This window comes from Microcebus murinus, chromosome 2 (assembly GCF_040939455.1).
Source record: "Microcebus murinus isolate Inina chromosome 2, M.murinus_Inina_mat1.0, whole genome shotgun sequence".
Lineage (NCBI taxonomy): Eukaryota > Metazoa > Chordata > Mammalia > Primates > Cheirogaleidae > Microcebus > Microcebus murinus.
This window is the reverse complement of record NC_134105.1, coordinates 74551793-74578450: the sequence shown is the minus strand read 5'-3', so window position 1 is coordinate 74578450 and position 26658 is coordinate 74551793. Positions and strand designations below refer to the sequence as shown.

The window sequence follows — 26658 nt, the reverse complement described above, 5'->3', positions numbered from 1 at the left end:
CATACTGTCTGACCTGGAAATTCTTCTGGGAAACAACGTAAGGAAATAACTCAAAAGAAGAAAAATCTAAAAATCTTTATACAGCTTTGTCTACACATGGAAAAATTGAGGAAAGAAAACTTTGAAGCCAATATAGGGGAAAAGTTAGATAAATAATGATACGTCAACTGAATGGAATATTATTATAACACTGAAAATAATTATTATAAAAACTATGTTCATAACAGAATGTTTATAGTATAAAGAAAAAAGAATACAAAATTTATATACACTGATTACAGCTGTGTATGAAATGAATTACATGTGGACAACGGGAAAGGAAAATGACTAATGAAAACAGCTGTTGTTCTAGTGTATTGGAATTATGGGCAAATTTTTAAATTTTATTGAAATTTTTTTAGTAGGTAAAGTTAGAAAAACTTAAAAAGAATTTCAGGACCGGCACTGTGGCTGATGCCTGTAATCCTAGCACTCTGGGAGGCCAAGGCAGGAGGATCGCTCAAGGTCAGGAGTTTGAAACCAGCCTGAGCAAGAGCAAGACCCTGTCTCTACTAAAAATAGAAATAAATTAATTGAACAACTAAAAATATATTTAAAAAATTAGCCAGGCCTGGTGGCGCATGCTTGTAGTCCCAGCTACTCTGGAGGCTGAGGCAGAAGGATTGCTTGAGTCTAGGAGTTTGAAGTTGCTGTGAGCTAGGCTGATGCCACGGCACTCTAGCCCAGGCAACAGAGTGAGACTCTGTCTCAAAAGAAAAGAAGGGCCAGGCATGGTGGCTCACGCCTGTAATCCTAGCACTCTGGGAGGCCGAGGCGGGCGCATTGCTCAAGGTCAGGAGTTAGAAACCAGCCTGACCGAGACCCCATCTCTACCAAAAATAGAAAGAAATTAATTGACCAACTAAAAATATATATACAAAAAATTAGCCGGCCATGGTGGCACATGCCTGTAATCCCAGCTACTCAGGAGGCTGAGGCATTAGGATTGCTTGAGCCCAGGAGATTGAGGTTGCTGTGAGCTAGGCTGATGCCATGGCACTCACTCTAGCCTGGGCAACAAAGTAAGACTCTGTCTCAAAAAAAAAAAAAAAAAAAAAAAAAAGAAGAGAATTTCAGATTGTCAGTTAATTCAGATTATTGTTGAAATTTTACAGTAAAAAGAAGGAAGCTCTCTAGAATCCGAGCCCCTTTTTTCTTTCTCTCATTGGCAGAAAGAATTATACCCTAGGAAAAAAGGAAACCTCTACTGTAGAAAGTTATGAAAATGAACATTATCAGGGCATATGATACTGGAATGGCCTCCTGGAGAAAACTGTAGACTCCATTCTCATAAATTGTTAAGAAAAATTAGAAAGTGATACTTACTGGTTTATTGATTCATATATTTAATAACTAAAGATGGATTAGGCCAGGCACAGTGGCTCATGCCTGTAATCCTAGCATTTTGGGAGGCTGAGGCAGGAGGATTACTTGAGTCCAGGAGTTTGAGGTTGCAGTGAGCTTATGATGACCCTACTGTACTCTAGTCTAGAGAACAGAGTGAGACCCTGTCTCAATAAATTAATAAACAAATAAATGAATATCGATTGTGACAATTTTTAAAACAATTTTATTGAATAAAATTCACATTTCTGTAGAAATTATTGGGTTCAAATTTTTAAGAAAAACAGCACATTCTTTATATTATTATTTATAATTAATAAATTATTTATTATTGAATGGAATCTTGGAATGGAAGAGACCTTAAATAACTCATTCTAGCCCTGCCAATGTTGCTGGTAAAGTAGTTGTTCAATAGACTCTCATTTTAGTAAACTACACAGGTGTTCTTTAAGAGGTTTTCATTATTAAGCTTTTGTCCATATCCTTTTCCTCTAAATTTAACATGAAAAACCTCAGGAGCTTTTAAGATGCGTGTTTCCAGGCTTCATCCCTGAGGGTTCTGATTCGGTAGGCCCGGGGCTGCGTCTTAGCAACCTACATTTAAAGAATTATATCAGCTGATTGATGCAAGAGATCAATCAGTTATGAACAATGAATCAGAATAGTTATGGTGAGTAACTAAGAACCCTTTAAATTTCTTTGTGCATAGAAGATTTGTGGTTAGGTGAGAACTTTAAAAGCAAAGTACTGATAAAATTTTCCAAACACCCACGTGTTTAAGAAAGAATGTTTGACTAAACATGAGTCTGTGCTTGCTCGGAATCAACAAGAAGTTTGAACAGAAAAGAACTTGCCTTTAGTTCTTTTTCATGTTGAAGAAGCCCTGCACCATCTCTTAACTATTAATATTTTGCCTGCCTGACCACTCATGATGAATTTGGTACAAAGGCAAAGATTTCTGCTTTAGTTACATAGACTGTGTAAAGGGAATGCTCTGCCAGGGTGAGGAATGCTGAAACATTTCATAAGCTCTGAAAATAATCTATTCATTTAATTCCTTTACTTTTGTAAATGAAGTTCCAACTAAAGTAATTGATCCATCCTCCCTTCCCCAACCCCCAGTGGTCCAGTCATTTAAAATGATTGCTGTTATTGAAAAGCAGATGCAAAGAAATTCTATTCTACCTTTTGGGATGCTTAGGTTACAGCTTATTGATGTCTGGGCAACCCTCTCTCCGCTCTGTACCTCCAGCCAATAATCATAACATTTTCACGTGGAGATTATTTGGGTATATGTCAGAGTCCAGTCCAACTGCTTCTCAAACTCATGGGAATCCACACAGAGCTAGTGAATTGTCCATAGTTGCTTCCATTGCACAGAAGCCACTCTCTCTAGGCCTGAGGCCAGGAAGGATCATGCCAGGCCTTCCTTGAGTAATCACAGTAGAACAGTAATCTCTCCAAGGAAACTTCTGCAAATCCTTCCTCTCCTTGACCCCAGCTGACTCGGGAGTGGCAGCAGAGAACCAGCCCCGCCCATTTGGCTTTTACTGTGTGTATTTGCTGGGCACCTCACTTTGGTATGCAGCTTGTTTTGTGTTTGTGCCTCATGGCAGAAAGCACATAGCATTATGTATTTTAATAACTTGGTACTTTATGTAGTAAAAATACAAACATATACATGGGAATGATGCACAACGATTTAATGTATACATCCTCAGATAATATTTTCCTCTGAGGATGAGGGAAAACTGAGGAATGTAAGGAGAGGGGCTTTGGGTCTGGCTCTTACATTTTATTTCCTCTTAGAAAAGATTTTAAATTAATATGGCAAACCATTGACATCTGTTTGCATTTAGTGGTGGGTACAGGGCTGCATTTTATATTATTTCTGCTAATTTTCTATGTGGACTTTTTTTTCTATATTTTACAATGTTTTATAATTTAAAATTAAGTGGAAAAACCATTCTAGGTTACAGTAATTTTTCTGCTTTAGGTTTCTCTTTCCCTTTATTCTCTAAGACTATTTCTGTAGAAAATAGAAATCATCTGATAGAAACTATATCACTTCCTTACCCTTGGATATCCATACACACACCCTTCCTTCTTCCTCTAGGTATAGGGGAGGTGGTATCCATCCTTGAGTCTGAGTCCAGCCCTTTCATCTCTTCTGGATCCCCCCCCCTACAACCTCGCATGAGCCTTATGCTGTTTATCTGTCAACACCTCACTTTCTTCAGCCTATCTCTTTGTACTGACTTCCCCCTGTCAACATTAAATATGTGCTAGTTTCTCTTAGCTTTAAAAAAAAACCCCTGCCTCGAGCTCCCCAATGCCCTATGTCTTTCCTCCCCTTCATAATCAAACTTCTCTTAAGAGGTGTCTACCTGGTTGTCTTAATTTTCACACCGCCTACTCTTCAGCCTTCTCCAGTCTGCCTTCTCTCCTGTGAAGTTGCTCTTGTCAGAGTCAACAGTGACTCCCATGTCACTAAATCCAGTGGATACTTTTCAGTCTCCAGCTTTTGACACCATTGACTACTCTCTGCTTCCTGAAATGCTTGCCATGATTTCATGTTGCATTCTGGGTTTCTTTCACCATGTCCTATCCTCCATGCTCTCCTTTATCAGCTCTTCTTTTCCTACCCAACTGTTAAACAGTGATGATCCTCAGAGCTGGGTCCTAAACCCTTTTCTCACTCTAAATGTTTTCCTAAGTGATGGCAGTTGCTTCTATGGTTTCTGGTTACTTTCCTTTTTGACTTCCAAACCTCTGCCTCCAAGTCTGACTGTTTTCTCCACCATCGATCTGTACATACAGCTGCCGCCGAAATAGCATTTGCATGACTCAGACACTTCAGTCTCAACATGTTTAAAACGGAACTCATGGGAGAGCTCATCCTTCCCTGAGTGTTTTTGTCCTCCAGTGTTCCCTGTTTTAGGAAATGGGACTGCAATTCATCCAGTTGGTCAAGCCAGAAACTTGGGAGAAAGTTGATTTCTCTCTGTCACCTCCATGTCCACTTAACAACAAATCCTGTTCATGCTCCCTCCTGTCTTTTAGACCCTGCTCTTTCCCCTCCATTCCTCACTGCCAAAACCCTAGTGTGGTAGCATCCTAACTGACCCTTCTTTCTTAACTCTATAAGAGATAGACATTTTTCAGTATTTTTAATATCTTAAATATTTTTTAAAATATTTAATTTTTTGAAAATGTTTTTCATTTTTCAATATTTAATATTTAGATATTGTTAACCTAATACTATTTCAGTACTTCATATACTTATTTTTAAAATTTTCTTATTGAGGTATAATTGATATACAGTGAAATGTCCAGATTTTAAGTTGTACAGTTTGATCAGCTTTGACAAATACATTCACTATTGTAAGCCTCCTCCCATTAAGACACAGAGCATTTCCATCTCCCTAGAAATTTCTTGTGACCTTTCTCAACCAGTCACCCACCAAAGCAACCACTGATCTGATTTAATTTTTTTTTTTTTTTTGAGACAGAGTCTCACTTTGTTGCCCAGGCTACAGTGAGTGTGGTGGCATCAGCCTAGCTCACCAGCAACCTCAAACTCCTGGGCTCAAGCAATCCTTCTGCCTCAGCTTCCTGAGTAGCTGGGACTACAGGCTTGCGCCACCATGCCTGGCTAATTTTTTCTATATATATATTAGTTGGCCAATTAATTTCTTTCTATTTATAGTAGAGATGGCATCTTCCTCTTGCTCAGGCTGGTTTTGAACTTCTGACCTCGAGCAATCTGCCCACTTCGGTCTCCCAGAGTGCTAGGATTACAGGCATGAGCCACCATGCCCAGCCTCTGATTTAATATTTTTAATGTTTTAATTTCTTAAATTAACACCCCAAAATAAGACACAAAAAGATGCTCCAAACCTTAAAAATAATTTATTGGTGGTGGTCAAGTAAAGCTATTTTAAAATATAGGACCTGTGGCGTGTGGTAATTAATTTTATCAATCTTGTTTTGTTAAACTGTGCAATTTTTACTTAGCATTATGGACTGCACTATGCCAGCACCTTTCCATTTCTCTATTATTTTCCCAATTAATTTGATTAAAACATATCTTATAATTCCTAGCAATTTCAAATATAGATTAGAAATTTTAAATTCTTTTGTCATTCACTTGAATATTAAACATTTAAAGAACTTAACCTAGACACTGACCTTTTTTGTTTATTTACAGGATAGGTACAGCAGAGGCAGCCAAATGTGAGCTTGCTCATAAGTGGTCCACACTGGATTCAGTTCTAATTCAGAGGGACCATCTTTAAGAACAAGACGTAATTTAGGTTTTCATATAGGTAGCTCAGCCCTTCTTCATTCATGGTGAGTCTGGTTTTGGGTCACTAGATTCTCAATGGAGACTCATGGTGTAGTAAAAACAAGAGTGCTAGATTTCACACTTACTTAGCAGAAATGAATACTACCAGGTCCCCCATACTATGCCTTTTTTTACTGATCTCTATACTTTTTTCATGTTGCATCTATATTAGAAAATTTTTTTGAGTATATATCCCCCATTATATGTGTCACTGTATTAACATTGTATACATTATCATACTTGTATGAATAGGAATTTTAAGGGATATATTTTGTTGTTCATGATTTTATTTAAATTTCACGACATCTACATTTTATAGATGGAGACACTAAAGCTCAAGGAAGTTTAGTAACTTGCCCAAGGTGAAATAACTTGCTAACTTGGTGATATTTGACAAATCCTAAACAATATGGAGCTTCAGTTATAAAATCATTCCAACTATGTGATCTCAAGTCCTCCTTTAGTTCTTAACCTGTGCTTCTATGGTAGCTAAGACTCACTTATCTAAGACTTAATCTCTGATTTAATATTCCTTAGCAGGGAAGGCCCTATTATGATCCACATAGCTAGCAATCTTTAAAAATGGTGGTGGAAGAGAAACTTCCATTTACAATAATGTCAAACTAATTTGGTCTTTAGTGCCACTTTAAAACTCCATTGGTGTCTTTTGCTTATTAGGTTTATGATGCATATTTAAGAGATTTGCATCAATAGTTGCTTCAAACATAATTTATAATATATCCATTCTTTAAGCACCATAGGTAATTCTATCAGTATATTTTCATGAGGATTTTTGAGTAATTATTTTTCAGCATTTTCCCATATGGCAAAGGTGAAGCCTATTATTTTTCTAAGTACTTGTGTTGCTGTAAATAACTACCAGTGTGGAACGACCTCAACTCCCTGAAATGCCACAGCAAAAACATTTTCATTTAGAAATAGTCTCAGTGCATTTTCTTTATAAGTCAGCTCCTTTTCCTTTAAATAAAAATTTCTGTGATCAAAACAGCTGTCATTTGTCTCTGAAGCATTTTCTACAGGTTTTGTTTTTAGCTTTTTTTGGAATTTATGAGAGAAATGGGAAGACAATTTTGGATTAACACCTGTCTGAAAAATTACAAAATTAGAAATGGCCATACGGTTTGCATGATTTGCAAAATAGGCTTTTACCATTCCAAACAGATTTTTAGTCTATTCTTAAAACTGCTGCAGCTATCAACATTTTACTATCATACTGAAAAGAGGATACTTACATAGATACTGGTGATGTTCACTCCCAGAAGAAGTGCTATTGTAACCCCTCTGTTCTCTGAGAGACTGTATATGGTCAGTTTAAGGCCATATTTCTCATTCCTTGGACCCGCATAACCTGAAAGTCCATCTTAGATTCCTCTGTGTTTTAATTATTCTAGGTTAGACCCAAAGAGCTCAACGTTGGTATCTCTTAAAATACTTGAATTTGACCTAGGTCATCTATACCTTGGGGGTACTTTGAAATGTGACTAGCTCTTTTGCCTCCTATAATAATTTTGAAATAGATTTCCAAGATACATTCCTGAAATTCCTTGTGTTTGAAGTCCTGAGGTGGTCATTCACCAGCTATTTTCGATGACCCACAGGTCTAGGTATACCTGGACTTTTGCCGCAGCTAGTGCTAAAGATTCAGCGAGCTTATTAAAAAAAAAAAGTCAAGGCCAGATGTGGTGGTTCACGCCTGTATTCCTAGCACTTTGGGAGGCTGAGGCAGGAGGATCCCTTGAGTTAAGGAGTTTAAGACCAGCCTGAGCAAGAGTGAGACCCTGTTTCAAAAAAAAAAAAAAAAAAAAAATCAAGGCCACTGTTAAAGAAATGAAAAACTGTAATTATCTATAGAATTGGATGGTGGAGAAGGTAAAAGAAGTGCATTTGGAAATGCAGTAAATGTTAATTGTTACAATTATTACACTGCTATTGTAACACTATATTGCAATATTATTACACTACTTTTTGGAAAGCAGTGTAATAATATGTATCACAAACCTTTTAAAACTGCATAAACTTTGACCTAGAAATTTCATTTACTGAAATATCTCCTGAAGGAATAATCAAAAACTCAGGCTTACTCCAGGTAACCTCAGCAGATGGCCACCTAGAAGCCCCTTACCCCTTCCTTCACAAAGATGGCCAGAACAAATAAACTGCATTGTAATGAAAGCAAACCGAGGAAGAGCACTGGACTCAGCCAGAGGAGTAACAAAATCCTGGATGAACACAGAAACTTGGGATGGCCACATAGAAAGAGAAGGAAACACCAGGGCTCCACCACCCTGTCCCCCAGTTGGGAACCAGGAGGACCTTCTCCCTTCAGTAAGAAGGTAAACGAGCATCCCAGCAACCCCAGTGACACCTTGGATACCTACAGACCTCACCATTGGAGTTTCCTGGAGTCTTCACAGGCACTAAGCCCAGCTGAGGGAACTGTCTGGAGTCTGCATAGCTGTGCTCCCCCGAGAGAAGGAGCTGACACTATACCTTGCTCCTTGTGGCCCATGTGGCTGTTGTGCTATGCCATCTTGGAACTGGAACTATGGCTGGAGTATCTTGCTCAAGGGATGAGTAGCCATGGCTTTCCTTTATCCCTGAGGCTAAGCTGCTGAACCATCCCAGCCCAATGGCCTAAAATCTCCAGTCCAAATTTTAAATAGCTTTTATACCCTTCCCTGTGGGGCTAAGCAGAGGTGGAACCACTCCACCTATCCCCTCTCCCACACCTTGGGCCAGACCTAAGGCAGTACCCCGTCTCTGGGGAAAACAGTATCTAGGCCACTTAGGCCTCTCCAGTGCCCAAGTTGAAGCAGCACCCTGCATCACAGGAAACAGTGCTGTGGCTACCCAGAGCAATCAAGCACCCTACAGACCTGAGCTGAAGTGCACACCACCTCCTGGGAAATTAGTACCCTGGCCAAGCCACACAGTGGTGCATCCCAAACAGAGCAGTGGTTGAGTTGAGACATCCCTCCCTACAAACTACTCTAGTGCCCTGCTTTCCTAGGGGACTACCCTGGACTAGCCCCCTAGAGTCTGAGCTGCTGAGAAGCCCCTCAGGAAGTAGAGTCATTACTTTGCTCTTCCCATCCCCCCTAGGAACAAGAGCTGTATTCCACCACGTTGGGGTACTTGCTGCCACGGCACCTGGCGTCACAGGGTCTGAACCACAAAAGACCCTCTGAATAGCCAAAGCAATCCCAAGCAAAAAGAATAAAACTGAAGGTATCATATTACCAGACTTCAAATTATTCTGCAAAGTTATGGTAACCAAAACAGCATGGCACCAGCAGAAGATTAAACACATAGACCAATGGCACAGAATAGGGAACCCAGAAATAAATCCACATATTTACAGCCAACTGATTTTTGGCAGTGACATCATTCGTTGGGGAAGGGGCAGTCTCTTCAATAAATGGTGCTGGGAAAACTGGATATCTGTATGGAGAAAAATGAAACTAGACCCTTATTTTTCACCATATCCAGAAATCAACTGAAAATGGATTACAGACTTAAATGTAAGACCTGAAACTGAAACTGCTAGAAGGAAATATAGGGGAAATGCTTCAGGACTTTGGTCTGGGCAAAAGTTGTATAAAGAAGACCTCAAAAGCACAGGCAACAAAACCAAAATTAGACAAATGGAATCATATCACACTAAAAAAAGCTTATGTACAGCAAAGGAAGCAGTCAACACAGTGAAGAAATAGCCTGAAAAATGGGAGATATTTTCAAACTATTCATCCAACAAGGGATTAATATCCAGAATATACAAGGAATGCAAACAAATAAACAGCAAAAAGAAAAAAAAATCCGATTAAAAAATGAGCAAATGAGGCCAGGCACAGTGGTTCACACCTATGATCCTAGCACTCTGGGACACAGAAGTAAGAGAATCACTTGAGCCCAGGAGTTTAAGACCAGCCTGAGCAAGAGTGAGACCCCACCTCTACAAAAAATTAAAAAATTAGCTGGGCATGGTGGGATCTGCCTGTAGTCCCAACTCCTTGGGAGGCTAAGGCAGGAGAATTGGTTGAGTCAGGAATTTGAGGTTGAGGTGAACGAGGCTGATGCCACTGCACTTTAGCCTGGGTGACAGGGCAAGACTCTATCTTAAGAAAAAAAAAGAGGACCAATGAGCTGAATAAACATCTCTCAAAAGAAGAAATACAAATGGCCAACATGTACATGAAAAAATGATTAACATCAGTAATTATCAGGGAAATGCAAATCAAAACCACAATGTTGTATCATCTCACCCTAGTCAGAATGGCTATTATCAAAAAAACAAAAAATAACAAATGCTGCCATGAATGTGGAGAAAGGGGAACTACTATTTACTGTTGGTGGGAATATAAGTTAGTATAGCCATTATGGAAAACAATATGGAGTTTCCTTCAAAAAACTAAAAATAGAACTGCCACATGATCCAGGAATCCCACTACTGGGTATATATCCAAAGGAAAGGAAATCAGTATGTGGAAGAGATGTCTGAACTCCCATGTTTATTGCAGCACTGTTCACAATAGCCAAGATACACAATCAACCTATATGTCTGTCAGCAGATAAATGGATAAGGAAAATGTGTATATACACAATGGAATACATCATTTAGCCATAAAAATAATGAAATTCTGTCATTCACAGCAACATAGATTTGCTTGGAGGACATTATGTTAAGTGAAAGAAACCAGGCACAGAAAGATAAAACTGCATGATCTCAGTCATATGTGGAACCTAAAAAAATTGATCTCATAGGAGCAGAAAGCAGAATAGTGGTTACTAGAGGTGGGAAAGGATAAGGGAAAGAAGAGCATAGACAAAGGTTGGTTAATAGATACAAAAGTACAGCTAGATAGGAGGAATAAGCTCTAGTGTTCTGGCACTGTAGTGTGACTATATTAACAATTTATTGTATATTTTCAAATGGCTAAAAGGATTTTGAATGTTTCTAATACAAAGAAATGGTAAATATTTGAGATGATAGGGGAAAAAAACAGTGTTCTATACTAGATTGTTTAAAAAAAACCTCAAGGAAATTTTTATGTATTCAATACAGTAGGCAGTAAAGTAGAACAAGTACAGGCTCTGAAGCCAGGTTGCCCCAATTCAAATCCTGGTTCTCCTTGTAATGACTAGTATGGCCTCACCTCTGTGTGTTTCTCAGTTTTTCCATCTGTAAAATGAGGAATAGTCCCCTATTCATATGGTTCTTGTTAAAGGTTAATAGTAGTCCCCTCCAGTATCAGTTAGTTACCACAGCAGTGCTGCATAACACATATCCCCAAAACTTAGTGACATACAATAAACATTTATTTCTCACAGTTCTACAAGTCAGCTGGAGTTCAGCTGCTCTAGGCTGGGCTTGGCTCCAGAACATCAATCTGGTGGGCTATAGTGTTACTTACTATTATTGGATCAATAAACTACCAAGGACCTGTTCTACTGCTGGCAATGTCTGAAGTGGAAGAGGGCAAGTCCAATTGCATACTTTCCTTTGCATCACATTTACTAACAAACATTGACCAAAGCAAGTCACATGGCTGAGACCAACATCAGTGAGGCAGGGAAGGTGAGGCAGAGGGAGGGAATGAGCATTTGCTGAACAATCTACGGATCAGCAAACTATTTCTGTAAAGAGCCAGATAGTAAAGATTTTTGGCTTTGCTGGCCATACAGTTTCTGCTGTAACCACTCAACTCTGCCATTACATCATGCAAGTAGCCTTAGATAACATATCAATTAATGGGTTGACTGTGTTACAATAAAATGGTATTTACAAAACTAAGTGGCAGACTGGATTTGGCATGTGGGCTATGGTTTTCCAACCCATGACTAGTATACTGTACCAGCTTATAGAGTTTTTATGAGGATTAAGTAAATTAACACATAAAAAGTGTCTATAACAAGCCGGGCGCGGTGGCTCATGCCTGTAATCCTAGCTCTCTGGGAGGCTGAGGCGGGCGGATTGCTCGAGGTCAGGAGTTCGAAACCAGCCTGAGCAAGTGCGAGACCCCGTCTCTACTATAAATAGAAAGAAATTAATTGGCCAACTAATATATATAGAAAAAAATTAGCCGGGCATGGTGGCGCATGCCTGTAGTCCCAGCTACTTGGGAGGCTGAGGCAGAAGGATTGCTTGAGCCCAGGAGTTTGAGGTTGCTGTGAGCTAGGCTGACGCCACGGCACTCACTCTAGCCCAGGCAACAAAGCGAGACTCTGTCTCAAAAAAAAAAAAAAAAAAAAGTGTCTATAACAGTTCCTGGTACAGAGTAGCACTAATGAAAATAATATTTTATGGATATTGTTATTTGCTATTACTATTATAATAGCACAATGTTGGAAATAATAAAAATGCCCAACAACAGAGATAAGGTTAAATAAATTATGACATACCCATACTATAAAATATTGTGTATCCATTTAAATATCACATTTTTTAAAATCTCAAGACTACTTAATGACACAGCAACATGTTTATGTTAAGTGAAAAAAAAGTAAGCTATATTTATCATGTGATTTCCAACTTTTCTTAAAAGATAATATATTTTATATATGCACATACATGGAAAACAACTAGCAAAGGAATATATCAAACTAGGTTATTTACCTTTTTAAATATAATTATTTGTTCATATTTTTTTCACTGGGCATGTACTGTTATCTGGTATTAAAGTATTTTGATTTAAAAAAAATAGAAACTGGGTTCATTGAGTACTCTTCTATTAGAGCTGCTGTGATGTAGTTATTTTATATGCTGCTATGTTTTAATTGTTTAACAAATTAAGGGCTTACTTTCAGGGGTGGCAATTAGATTAGATGAACACTTTCCATCCTGTGTTTGTTTGTTTGTTTGTTTGTTTGTTTGTTTGTTTGTTTTTGAGACAGTGTCTCACTCTGTTGCCCGGGCTAGAGTGCCGTGGCATCAGCCTAGCTCACAGCAACCTCAAACTTCTGGGCTCAAGCAATCCTTCTGCCTCAGCCTCCCGAGTAGCTGGCACTACAGGCATGTGCTACCATGCCTGGCTAATTTTTTTCTATATATATTTTTAGTTGGCCGATTAATTTCTTTCTATTTTTAGTAGAGACAGGGTCTTGCTCTTGCTCAGGATAGTTTCCAACTCCTGACCTTGAGCGATCCAACCGCCTCGGTCTCCCAGAGTGCTAGGATTACAGGCATGAGCCACCGTGCCCAGCCAGATCCTGTTGTTTTTTTATGTTAAAGAAAAGTTGTCCCATTCTAGGGCTCCTGGAAATCTATGTCAGGGTACTAACCAATGGGAATAGCATGTCCTCACCAACTTTCAGGTTGTGTGAACAGTATCCTTGGGTCAATATTCCCTGAGCGACCACAGTCCTTTCAGTGATACAAAGAATGCTGATGCACTGAGGTGAACAATCTCTTCCACCCTTTCCCTGGCCAACCCATTGTTTGGACATACACATCTGCTTTACTTATATGTCAAAAGGTGATTAGGTTTCAATGTTTAATTGAAACTAGAAGTGACATAATTAAAGACTGAGAAATGAAGCTTCAGAACCCTGCTGCCTCCTTCATCAATCTCACAGAATATTGGCAATTAAAGTTAATTTATTTTTTAAAAACCCTTTACAATAATCAAGTTTTATCTAAATTTTAATCAGTTGGCTTCTGGATACTCCAGAAGTCTAAGCTGTGTTTAAATTGTTGTACTAATTAGGTTATACAACCTTAGAAGAAACTACTCCATATAAATTTTGCCCTAAAATATGCTTTTATTTTTTATTTTTTGTTGTTGTTGTTGTTTTTTGACCCATTTATCTAGCTGAAAAAATATGCTTTTAAATCTGAAGTATAAAAGGACTGTGTATTTTAACCTCTAAGTTCAGATTGAATCATTAGTGAATTTAAGTGCCAATTAGAAGTCCCATCAAAATTTTGCATGTATCCTCTCTTCCTATATATAGGGTCAAAGAAAAAACTTTGCATGTTGCTATTTTATGTTTTTGTAAGGTCTAGATCCAGTATGTTATGTTAAGCCTATTAAAGGGAAAGTGGATATCTGATTTACTCAATATAGTGCCAGAATCTTTTTTTTTTTTTTTTTCCAGACAGGGTCTTGCTCTGTTGCCTGGGCTAGAGTACAGTAGCATCATTAGAGCTCACTGCAACCTCAAACTCTGGGGCTCGAGTGATCCTCCTGTCTCAGTCTCCCAAGTAGCTGAGACTACAGGCACACACCACCATGTCCAGCTAATTTTTCTGCTTTTTGTAGAGATGGAATCTCATTTTTGCTCAGGCTGGTCTCCAACTCCTAGCCTCAAATGACCCTCCCACCTCAGCTTCCCAAAGTGTTAGGATTACAGGTGTGAGCCACTGTGCCTGGCCAAGAGGAAAAGCCAGAATCTTAACTAAAATAATAAGTTAACATGTATCCTATTATAACCACATCTCAAGGAATCTTTAACTTGGGTCTCTGTGTATTTAAGCAAAAGATTTATTGATAGTTATTAAACCCATGATATGGAATGAAATTATATTCATTCAACTTAAGCATAAATATAAACAACTACAAATACTATTAATGGATTCTAGTAGCAACTTCTATTTCTTCTCTACTAAGTCAGAAGGAAGAACCCTTAATCAGAATGGCCAAGAAAATTGTCTCTATTCTGGCTGAGATGTCCACACTGCTTTTCTCTTTACTCCCAAACCCTGCTGTGCTGTTCCATTCCTAGAGTGACAGCTGGTCTCCAAAGATGACCCTTCAGTGAACCGTGCCTCCTCATAGTCCTTCTCCTACATTCATTCTGGGCTGGCCCTGTGTAACCAAAAGAATGCTGCAGAAATAATACAGCTTCCATCTTGCTGGCTAGGTACACTTGCTTTGTGAAAAGTCAGCTATCAGCCTGGCACTGTGGCTCACACCTGTAATCCTAGCACTCTGGGAGGCCGAGGCAGCCGGATTGCTCAAGGTCAGGAGTTCAAAACCAGCCTGAGCAAGAGCAAGACCCTGTCTCTACTAAAAATAGAAAGAAATTAATTGGCCAACTAAAAATATATAGAAAAATTAGCTGGGCATGGTGGCGCATACCTGTAGTCCCAGCTACTTGGGTGGCTGAGGCAGAAGGATCGCTTGAGCCCAGGAGTTTGAGGTTGCTCTGAGCTAGGCTGACACCATGGCACTCTAGTCCAAGCAACAGAGACTCAGTCTCAAAAAAAAAGAAAGAAAGAAAGAAAGAAAAGAAAAGTCAGCTATCATGTAAGAAATCTGACTTCCTTGACACTACTGTGCTCTGATGAAGTCCAGCTAGCCACATAAAGCTGTTCCAGCCACTAGCTGAGGGGTTGGACATGTGACTGAAGAAACCATCTGTATATCCAACCCAGTCAGTCCTTCAGATGACCCCAGCCCTAGTTACAAATGCATGAGAAACTTAAAGATTTGAGAACTGCCACATTGAATCCATTCATCCCTCAGAATCAATGAGAGATAAATAGATTGTTGTTTTAAGACTCTGAGTTTTGGGATGGTTTGTTACACAGCAATAGAAAATCAGAACACTTGGTTTTCTTAACCTTTTCCTTCTGCATTGGTATGTTGAAGAACCCTATGATTGAGTTCTTTTCATGTGTAGTAGCAAATGCTAATATGACTCTTATGTAGACTGATAATGGAGGCTATACCTTCCTCCCATATGCTCTGTAAAATGCAGGCTATTTACTTGTTCATTAAAAGCCATTTGTATGCTTTCTTTTATGACCCTGGGGATGGCTTTTATCTGTTTTCTTGGCCTTGAAGCTCTCTTTAACATGGCCTGTGCCTGGCCTGTGTCCACTAAAGCAGCAGCAAAGAGAAGGATTGTAGTCTTCTGCTTTTGCCAAGAAAAGTCACTTATTTCCTCATTGGCTAAGAACTAAAATTGTACCCACCCCAGGACATGTCTATGACATTTCCTGTGTAAAGCCTTTAGACTTCCTCCTGGCACAGCTGACTTAGAGCCAAAACTGTTTAATCATTTTAAGCCTAATATCACATCAGCATGTGGTTGAACTATAGGAGGGCTGCCCGGAAAGTATCCAGCCACGTAATCATTCTCATTATATTTACAATGGCTGGATACTTTCCAGACAGCCCCTGTATATTTTCACAGTCCTTCAAACCTTCTAAGTCCATGATTTTTAGGAACAGTGCAGGGAATATATGGGATACACAGAGTGTTTCATGGGGTGCCTGGTACAGAATGCAACTCCATATTATGGTTTTTGGTATTTTTTTTTTTTTTGGCAGAGCTTAAAGAGAGAGGTAAATTTTTTTTTTTTATTTTTTTTTTTTTGAGACAGAGTCTCGCTTTGTTGTCCAGGCTAGAGTGAGTGCCGTGGCGTCAGCCTAGCTCACAGCAACCTCAAACTCCTGGGCTCGAGAGATCCTTCTGCCTCAGCCTCCCGAGTAGCTGGGACTACAGGCATGTGCCACCATGCCCGGCTAATTTTTTTATATACATATTAGTTGGCCAATTAATTTCTTTCTATTTATAGTAGAGACGGGGTCTCGCTCTTGCTCAGGCTGGTTTTGAACTCCTGACCTTGAGCAATCCGCCCGCCTCGGCCTCCCAGAGAGCTAGGATTACAGGCGTGAGCCACCGCGCCCGGCTAGAGGTAAATTTTTATATTGGTTGTGTATAAAACTAAAAGGATTGCCACCAAAAAATCAGTAGAATATTAATCCACAATAAAGAAAATAAACATGATGACATGTACCTGTAGTCTTAGCTACTTGGGAGGCTGAGGCAGGAAGATCACTTTGAGCCCAGGAGTTTGAGGTTGCAGTGAGCTAGATCACCCTACTGCACTCTAGCCCAGGCAATATAGTAAGACTTTGTTTCAAAAAAAGAAGGAAAAAGAAAAGGAACAAACTGGCTATATGCATCAGCCTGAATGAATCTCACAATATAATGCTGACAGAAGGATACAAGTCAAAATAGAATATACATTGTGTGTGCCTCTATTTACATAAAGTTCAAGAGCAATCACCATCAAACTCTACATTTTAGCAATACATGATGAGTGGTTAAACTACTTATAGAAGCACATAGGCCGGGCGCAGTGGCTCACGCCTGTAATCCAAACACTTTGGGAGGCTGAGGCGGGAGGATCGCTCAAGGTCAGGAGTTGAAACCAGCCTAAGCAAGAGCGAGACCCCCTCTCTACTAAAAATAGAAAGAAATTAATTGGATAACTAAAAATATATAGAAAAAATTAGCTGAGCATGGTGGCACATGCCTGTAGTCCCAGCTACTCAGGAAGCTGAGGCAGGAGGATTGATTGAGTCCAGGAGTTTGAGGTTGCTGTGAGCTAGGCTGATGCCATGGCACTCACTCTAGCCTGGGCAACAGAGTGAGACTCTGACCAAAAAAAATAAATAAATAATAAAATAAAAATAAAAAAATAAAAACACATAAATGATTATCATAGAAGTTAGGAACATGTTAATTAAATTTTTATTGGGGAAGGGAAGATGGTGGTCAATGAAAGTACTAGAAAATTCTATATTTTAACCCAAGTGATAGTTACATAGGTATGTGCTTTATAATTATAATCCAAGCTATATTTATATATTTTAAACAATTCTATATATTTCACAGTAAAAAATTTTGAAAGCAATCAAGAGACTTCTAGATCCTAGAGATATATTTTAAAATATGTACATTAAACATATATATACACAAATATATAATTCTTTCTGTTTAAGAAAGTAATACTTATTCTTTATAGGAAATTTGTGTAATAGAGAAGAAAAATAAAAATCATCCATAATACCACTACTCTTGACATTTTCAGATAGCTACCCTTGACATTTTGTTTTATTTCCTTGCAGTTTCTAAAGTTTGTTAGTGACTTTCTCTTTTTAGTTTTTTAGAGACAGGGTCTCACTCCATCACTCAGGCTGGGGTGCAGTGGCATGATCATAGCTCACTACAAACTCAAACTCCTGGGATCAAATGATCCTCTTGTCCCAGCATCCCAAGTAGCAAGGACTGCAGGTACACACTGCAACACTGGCTAATTTTTTAATTTTTTTGTAGAGATAGGGTCTTGATATGTTGCCCAGGCTGGTCTCAAACTCCTGGTCTGAAGCAATCCTCCAGCCTCAGCCTCCCAAAGTGCTGGGATTACAGAATTGGAAACATGCCATATATGTGATTTTGAAACCTGTTTTTTTTTTTTTCCACTCAATATATCATGAGCATATTCCAATACTCTGACACTTCTTTGAAATAGTATTTTACTGTTGAGCCTAGTCACAGGCTGGAGAATCACCCCAATGCAATTAATTCCCCAGGTGTTCTTGGCATTTTTATGATGTCAGCTTCTAAGCATAAGAAATAGGAATCAGCATTTAGTGAAACAGGTGAAAATTATCTGCTCCTTGTTGAAACCTTATTTCTAAAGTATTCATAAAATCAAATCAGAAAATATGCTCATGCAAATAAAATGTTTAGGTTGTTGATCACAGAACAACTAGGATTCTTTCTATAAATGTGAAAATTCACCTCTTACAAAGAGGTGCTAAAACTCTGACCAGTAGACTACTAATGCCCTTTGACAAGGAGTTCTTATTGAAAGTTTTGTCATAAAAAAGCATTTTTGATGCTCAAAGAAGCTGGGGAGGACAGACATTTTTTAAGACCTTTTCATTATTTTAAATTTTAAAATTCAGCATTTTTCATGCTTGGAATGACATAAACGTTCTTTTTTTTTGTTTTTCTTTGATTGCTATACTATAGCTGTCTCTTGATGTTTTGGAAAATTATCACTAGAACAGTTTAAATTTGATACATTTAGATCTTAATGGTTTTCCAGTAGCCCTCCAACTGGCAGTGAGACACCCTTTATTGAGGGTATAGGATCCAATCCAAATAAAGTTTAATTAATGTGTTGAGATGTGCATGAAAATATCTACCCTATTAAATGGTTTCTTGATGTTTCTGTTTTATACAGCTAGCATGTTTTTCAAAAGTATTATTACTATAAATATCTGGAATTTATTTAAAGACAATGGCAAAAGTTGTATTTGAGGATATGAGTAAATAATTTTAACTAGTGTTTTTAAACAAGATTTCTCCTAAATAATGCTATAAAAGTCAGCGAGCTACAATGTTATCACTGTAACAATAAGAAAAATATGTTTTTGAAGATTATTGCAGAATAACTGGCAATTGAAAAAATTGAATAAAAAAGGCAAACACGTTTCCAGGCTTTTTCTATTAATGACAGAATAATTGTATTTGAGCTTTTGTAAGTCATAACCTTATCAATTTTTTACATTTTCTGAGCATTCAAGTCAATAAATATGTTAAGCAAAATATTTGTAGGCAAAAGTAAAAATATATATTTTTCTCCTAGTCCTCAAAATTAACATCTGTATATGGAGTATTTAGGGGTGAAGTAAATGGGACTTTGTGCTTTGTATGTTTATGAAAGATGTTAATATGAAAAACAGTTAAGTAATAGAAGTAGTTTTAAATGGCTAAATTTTTTTTTTTTTTTTTTTTTTTTTTTTTTTGAGACAGAGTCTCACTTTGTTGTCCAGGCTAGAGTGAGTGCCGTGGCGTCAGCCTAGCTCACAGCAACCTCAAACTCCTGGGCTTGAGTGATCCTTCTGCCTCAGCCTCCCGAGTAGCTGGGACTACAGGCATGCGCCACCATGCCCGGCTAATTTTTTTTTTTTTATATATATATCAGTTGGCCAATTAATTTCTTTCTATTTATAGTAGAGACGGGGTCTCGCTCTTGCTCAGGCTGGTTTTGAACTCCTGACCTTGAGCAATCCGCCCGCCTCGGCCTCCCAAGAGCTAGGATTACAGGCGTGAGCCACAGCGCCCGGCCAAATGGCTAAATTTTGGTGTTGCCTCTTTTGCCTATTTTAAAAACTTAATGTAAAATTATATAAACAAGATCAAAGATTTTCAGATCTGTCTTAAAACAAGTTATCACAGGCCAGGGCGGAGGTTCATGCCTGTAATCCTAGCACTCTGGGAGGCTGAGGCGGGCGGATTGCTCGAGGTCAGGAGTTCAAAACCAGCCTGAGCAAGAGCGAGACCCCGTCTCTACTATAAATAGAAAGAAATTAATTGGCCAACTAATATATATACAAAAAATTAACCAGGCATGTTGGCGCATGCCTAATGCCTATAGTCCCAGCTACTCAGGAGGCTGAGGCAGGAGGATTGCTTGAGCCCAGGAGTTTGAGGTTGCTGTGAGCTAGGCTGACACCACGGCACTCACTCTAGCCTGAGCAACAAAGCAAGACTCTGTCTCAAAAAATAAAAAAATAAAACAAGTTATCACAATGAGATTGTTGCGGCAGTGTGTAGAGCTAGTGTTACACTCTTGGTATAGCTCTTATTCATTTGACCGGGGAAAGAACTGAGCGGCACGCGAAGAGTCGGAGAACAGAACAGCCTTTATTCTTCTAAAGCAGGCTCAGCACACCTAGTGTCACAGCTCTCTTCGTGTCTTCCAATGTTCTTCCAATGTTCTCCCCCTTCCTGCCCTTCTGCCCCTGCTTTTATACCCTTGGTAGGGCTCAAGAAGCATCCAATCAACTACAAGCTTTAACATCCAATCAGCAACAGGCTTTAACATTCAATCAACAACAAGCCTTAACATCCAACCTAAAACAGTGGGATTCAAAAATTACCCAATCAGGATCACGCAAGCAGCATGGCCAGAAACAGGCCGTAGCTCGAGGGCCTGGGGCATTCCAGCACTCGGGTGTCGGGGCGGCTGTGTGCTGCGGGCCCGGCCCTAGCAGCGTGCCTCTAACTGGCCACGCGCAGCACTGGCCCCCGAAGATGCGGAACTACAGGGAGGCGCAATCAGCCGCGACCCGGCGCCCAACATTTTCTGCATCAAGATCAAACAATACAAAAAAGGAGAAAATTTATCACTGTTATTTAGAGTGAAATGGGTAAAGTTTGTGCCATCATGTATATATTTTCTATCTCTGATGATTTTTTTACAATAAAATTGATGATTATTTACTTTAGTCATAAAGAACTGCTTCTGTTATTTCCAGACAGATGTTACTATATTTTTAAAATTAGTAATAGTTTATACATAAAAGCTAATTTAAAATAAAATAATAATGTCATGCAAATTTTATTCTTTCAACCTCTTAAGTTTTGTTTTCACTTTATTGTGTAACCATAATGCAGAATTTCACAACACAGCACCATGGATATTTTGGGCCTAATAATGCTTTGTTGTGAGGGAGCTATACTGCATATTATAGGATGTTTAGCACCATCTCTGGCTCAACAAGATACCAGTGGCAGTCTCTACTGGTGATTCCAAAAATGTCTCCAGACATTGCCAGCTGCCCCTAAGGGTGATCCCCAACATTTTTGGCACCGGGGACCGATTTTATGGAAGACAGTTTTTCCACAGACTGGGGGATGGAGAGGTGCAGGGGGTGCAGTGGTGCGGAGGGGTAGCTGGGGGCAGAGAGGGGGTTGGGGGACGAGGGTGGGGGGTGGAGTTCAGGTGATGATGCATGACCAGGTTCCTAACCGTCCACAGAGGTACCCGGCCACAGCCCAGGGGTTGGAGACCACAGCCGTAGGAGGCAAAATTGACTTCAGTTGAGAGTCACTGCCATGGTGCATTTACTAATATTCTTATCATGCTTTTTCCAGGGCATAATTTGGAATAAAGTAATATACCATTAATAGCTAGGTCCCAATATGCATATTTAAAAAGCTGCTAGGCAGTAATTTCAGATAGTTCAGCATAAATAAAAAGGTCAGGCTACATTTCTTAATCAAAGATAAGATTGTCTAGGTAATTGGTACAGAACAGACCACTAGAAACATTTTAGTGAGAGCCACATGGGAATAAAATTAGTTAATAGCTACAGATGTAATTTACAGTTGTTTCTTTCTGCAATCATTATGTTAAAACGTAAGGCTGCAGGATCTACAGATATTAAAGGATACACGAAGGTCCTTTTGCTATTTTGTGTTACCCCCAAATCACAGCAATTTTCCATGGCATGCTGGAATAAAAATGTGTTTCACTGTTTTTCTCATTATGTCTACAGCAAGTGATGCCCAGAGCCCTGCCTGGAACATCATTAATCTAACTTCCTCTCCAGAATTTTTGGCATTCTTTATCATGACAAGCAGTCATCCATTGGGCAAACCAGTTCACAGGATGTTCTTCAGTTTAAACATTTGCCAGAAGAAATAGAAAAATGTAGCTACTTGAGAGAAAGAGAAAAGCAAAATATTTAAATATTACCCCAGAACCATTATCACACCTACAAAATTAAAATAATCCTTTAACATCAAGTATCCTGTAATTCTTCAAAATTTCAATTATCTCATTTTTTAAACATTTTTCATTTGAATCAAGACTCAAAAAGACCCACATGGTAAAATTATTTGATATATTTCATGAGTATTTTTTAATCTTTCAGTTTCCCCATCTTCCTCCTCCCCCTTATAATTTATTTGTTAAGAAACTAGATTGTTTGTATTTCAGTGTTTCCCACAGCCTGGAGTTTGCTGATTGTATTCTCATAGTGTCATTTACTTAAGTGTCATTTGTGTTCCTCTGTCTTCTGTATTTCTTGTAAACTGACTTGATCAGATTCAGATTCAGTTTTCTTTTTGGCAAGTTTAAGAAAAAGGTGATAGCCACTGACAGTGTTGTTGAGCTCTTGCTCAGTGACTTGCAAATTGATTTAACTGACATTTGTGGAGTATTTACTATGTGCTCAGCAATGTGCTTATGTTCTGTAGGCCTTATATCATTTAATCTTATTTAGGCTCATCCTAATACTAGTCAATTAGGCTCATACTAGTAGTAGTCAAATACTAGTACATGTCAATTTCTGTCTGATGACCAGACCTTGTATTAGGGCCAAGTAATCTTACATGTCTCAAACAAACCCCTTGGTATATACTCCATTGTCATTTATGTGATTAATTCTGTAGTTCTATCTGAATTTTCTTTTTACTGAGTTCATTGAGAGCTATACAAAAAATATTTTGCATTAAAGGCACTTTTTAATTTTAATAATAAAGCTCAAAGACCTATTATTTAACTGTGAATTCATTATACTCAAGCTTTTTGGTACTGGGATTCACCATCTGTTAACCTCACAAAGATATCTAAACCACAGAAAGGGCCAACAGAATTCAGTATTTCCTGAGTCTCTTTTTCCTTTGTACTCATTGTCTTCTGCAGGTGCACTTATGTTTCTTTCATCTCTTTCTGCTTTCTTTGCATGCTCACAGTGCTCACAGTATCCTACTGTTTCCCAGTGTGAGAAACTGGCTTGTGATTGTAAAAGCAAAACTAGCTTTTCATTGTTTGTTTACATATCTTTAATTTATTCTGCTCAATTCTCTTCATAGTCCTCAATTCTACTGTTTATAAAACCAGACCATTGGAGCTCCAGACTCAAAAAATAAATGTCAAATTATCTTGACCAGCTGTTACTTTTGTTAAACTGTTTGATATGTGGTTGATGGAGAAAAGGCACAACCAGTCCAAGTTGCAGTTAGATACCAGAGCACTGGGAGCAAAATAATGCAAAGAGGGTCCTATTGTGTGGCTTTATAAATTGACATGCAAAGAGTAATTTATTCTTAATATATCTTAACCCTTCTTCTCCAGTCATTTCTCCTTTAACAGTTGTAACATTCTGGAAGACCATTTCCAGAATGTGTATTAGGTGAAAGATTTGGTTAGTTGAATAGAAAGAACATAAAGCCCAGGTGAATACAATAGGTAAATGGGAATGACTGTGGAGTTTAATTTCTTATTCTGGTTGTCACTATGAGACATGAGATAAATAACCAGATTCCCTGTTCTTATTTCTTTAAAATAAAATTATTTTTGTCATAATTATTCATAAAGACCTTTAAGGTTTTTATGTGAAACAGTCTTTTGTAAGCTCCCAATAAATGGGAGTTGTGTCTTTCTACCTGATCTTACATGGTACTCAGGGTAGCATGGTACACGTGCTTGTGCTTAATAAATAGCTTTTGATGGTGGTGGTATTTGAAAGGTTATACATCTTAAAGGATATTTTGTTCCTCTTTTCCTTGGCAGGACCAAGGAGCTTCCTTTTCTAAGCCCAGTGCTGTTCGGACTCGGTGAAAGTACACTTTGTTCTAGAATTGACATATGAAAGCCTAGAATATATATTGAGTTATTCCAAGGAGGAGGAGAAAATCACGTTCTAGGACAGTAAATGCTGACTTGGTGTTGATTGAATGATTGTTATGTGTTCTTTTACTCACAGGCTCGCTTCTCATATGTGCGGATGAAATATCTTTTCTTTTCCTGGTTGGTGGTTTTTGTTGGAAGCTGGATTATTTATGTGCAGTATTCTACCTATACAGAATTATGCAGAGGAAAGGACTGCAAGAAAATAATAGTAAGTATTTTTAATTTCCTAGTTTACTGAAAAGTCTGTTAATAAAATGTTATATTTACTACTTACTGTATTTACTAATAAGTATTTTCAAAAATTGAAGTTAATTTGACATTAGAATTATGCTCAACTTCTTAGCTTTTTGATACGACCAAATTAGTTGGAGTTTCCCCCACTTGGAAAATTCAAGTATTCAGAATTTTAAGTATATAATATAGATAAGTCAGTGTGGGAGCATCCTCATTACAAAGAAGGATTTTTGTTTTTTAAATAAATTTGAAGTTTAGTTTATTCTAATGAGATTTTTTTTTAATGTGTAGAGTATTATTTATAGGCAACTTTTTTAGGATACATCTTTTATATAAATGGAATCATTCTTGAATATCAAAATTTATCAAAAAAACATGTAAATGTATTGATTATTTAACTTTCATCTTAATGATTGGACATATCTCAGGAAAATCACCGAATCCGTCCAAGATTGCTAATAGTGATTATTGGTTCCATAGCATTAATATTTTAAATGTTTAAGGATTTGAAGTAAATTTAACTCCTTGTTTTTTACCCATACCTTCCAATATAAATAATATTAAAACACTTCATCTCATAATTATATTTTTAATAATAATGATTTGGAGAATCCCAATTATTCACTTATTAAAGAGTCTACAATTACTGAATGGTTACTCTTTACCCAGGCCAGTGGTGCTAGGTATGTGCATATAGCAGGGAATAGGATGTCTTTAACCTTACAAAACTTACAGTTGAGCAGGAAAGAAATGAGTAATTACAGTAATATAAGTTAAATATTATGGTGCTAGCTGCATGGGAAGATAAGACAAGGACATCTGAAGCTCCCAAAATTCTAAGAAAAGAAATATCAGTTTAATACTGGGTACTCTGTCAGTCAAAATTAAAAAACCATTATTCCCCGGGAATGTTACAGTCTCTTAATTGGGCAAGAGAGAAATTACTCGGCCGGGCGCGGTGGCTCACGCCTGTAATCCTAGCTCTCTGGGAGGCCGAGGCGGGCGGATTGCTCTAGGTCAGGAGTTCGAAACCAGCCTGAGCAAGAGCGAGACCCCGTCTCTACTATAAATAGAAAGAAATTAATTGGCTAACTAACATATCTAGAAAAACAATTAGCTGGGCATGGTGGCTCATGCCTGTAGTCCCAGCTACTCGGGAGGCTGAGGCAGGAGGATTGCTTGAGCCCAGGAGTTTGAGGTTGCTGTGAGTTAGGCTGACATCACGGCACTCACTGTAGCCTGGGCAACAAAGTGAGACTCTGTCTCAAAAAAAAAAAAAAAAAAAGGAGAGAAATTACTAATATAAGAAACGGGGGAATGAATTAGTAAAGAAGAGTCCCAAATCAAGGTCTAACGATGTCAATCCTTTCCAGTTGGCCATTCCAGACCCTTGAGGAATTTTAAGACAGGAGAAATTTCTGGGGCCAATCAATGTTCTGAGTACTTTACATTTTCATTAATCCTTAAAATAATACTATGAAACACCCCAAGTCCATTTTACAGATAAAGAAATATGACCCAGAGGAAGAGAAGAATTTTCCCAAGATGATGGATCCAAACTTTGATCCTAATTCTGTCTCTCTATAAAGTCCCTATTCTTTCTGATATCCTATGTCAGAAAAGACTGACAAAAGAAGCTATGGTTTACTATAGCTAACAAAAACCCACAAAACTCAAGCTGTTCACCTTCCCTGAAAAGGAGAAAGCAAGAGTTATATAATTGCTTATAATAACTGACAAATAACCAAAACTATTTGAAATGTTTATTTCCATTTCTGTAGGCAACTTTTCTCAAACTAGGTGTCTTGGGTCACATTAGTAAGTATTCCATGGATAAAATATTTCCCTGTTCAGATAGATTTCAAAACCGAGGGCTAAACCAAGATAAATAGCTGACTTTACTATGGACTTCTTAGGGTCTTTAATATACTAATGTGTGTTATGGATCTCCGAGAAAGCAAATATACTTGATCAGAAAAAAATGCATCCCTACTACACCCTTCCAGGAAGACCTGTTAACATCATTTGGTAATTTTGGAAATACTGTTCCACGAGATTAAGCCAAACTAAAATGGATATGCTTTTAAATACCTTGTATTGATACAATATCCTTCAAATGTAAGGCACATATTGATATATATTCTGTCATGAGTAAATTATAGTTGAAATGCCTCCTTATTTTGTACTTTAACTTCCCTTTAATTTATAAGAAATGAAAACAGGCCGGGTTCAGTGGCTCACACCAATAATCCTTAGGAGACCAATGCAGGAGGATTGGTTGAAGCCAGGAGTTTAAGACCAGCCAGAGCAAGACCCCATCTCTACAAAAAATAGAAAAATTAGCCAGTTATCGTGGCACATGTCTGTATTCCCACTACTCAGGAGGCTGAGGCAAGAGGATTGCTTGAGCCCAGGAGTTTGAGATTGCAGTGAGCTATGATCA

At 38.2% G+C, this 26658-nt stretch overlaps 1 protein-coding gene across 1 annotated transcript in view; it reads left to right on the top strand.

Annotated features, from left to right (window-relative positions):
* Positions 1-26658, top strand: part of DIPK1A (divergent protein kinase domain 1A) — a 95943-nt gene that overhangs the window by 44429 nt on the left and 24856 nt on the right. Inside the window, exon 2 of the mRNA XM_012790924.3 lies at positions 24055-24189. Within this exon, the coding sequence (XP_012646378.1) occupies positions 24055-24189 (135 nt within the window). The remainder of the gene's footprint in view (positions 1-24054; positions 24190-26658) is intronic.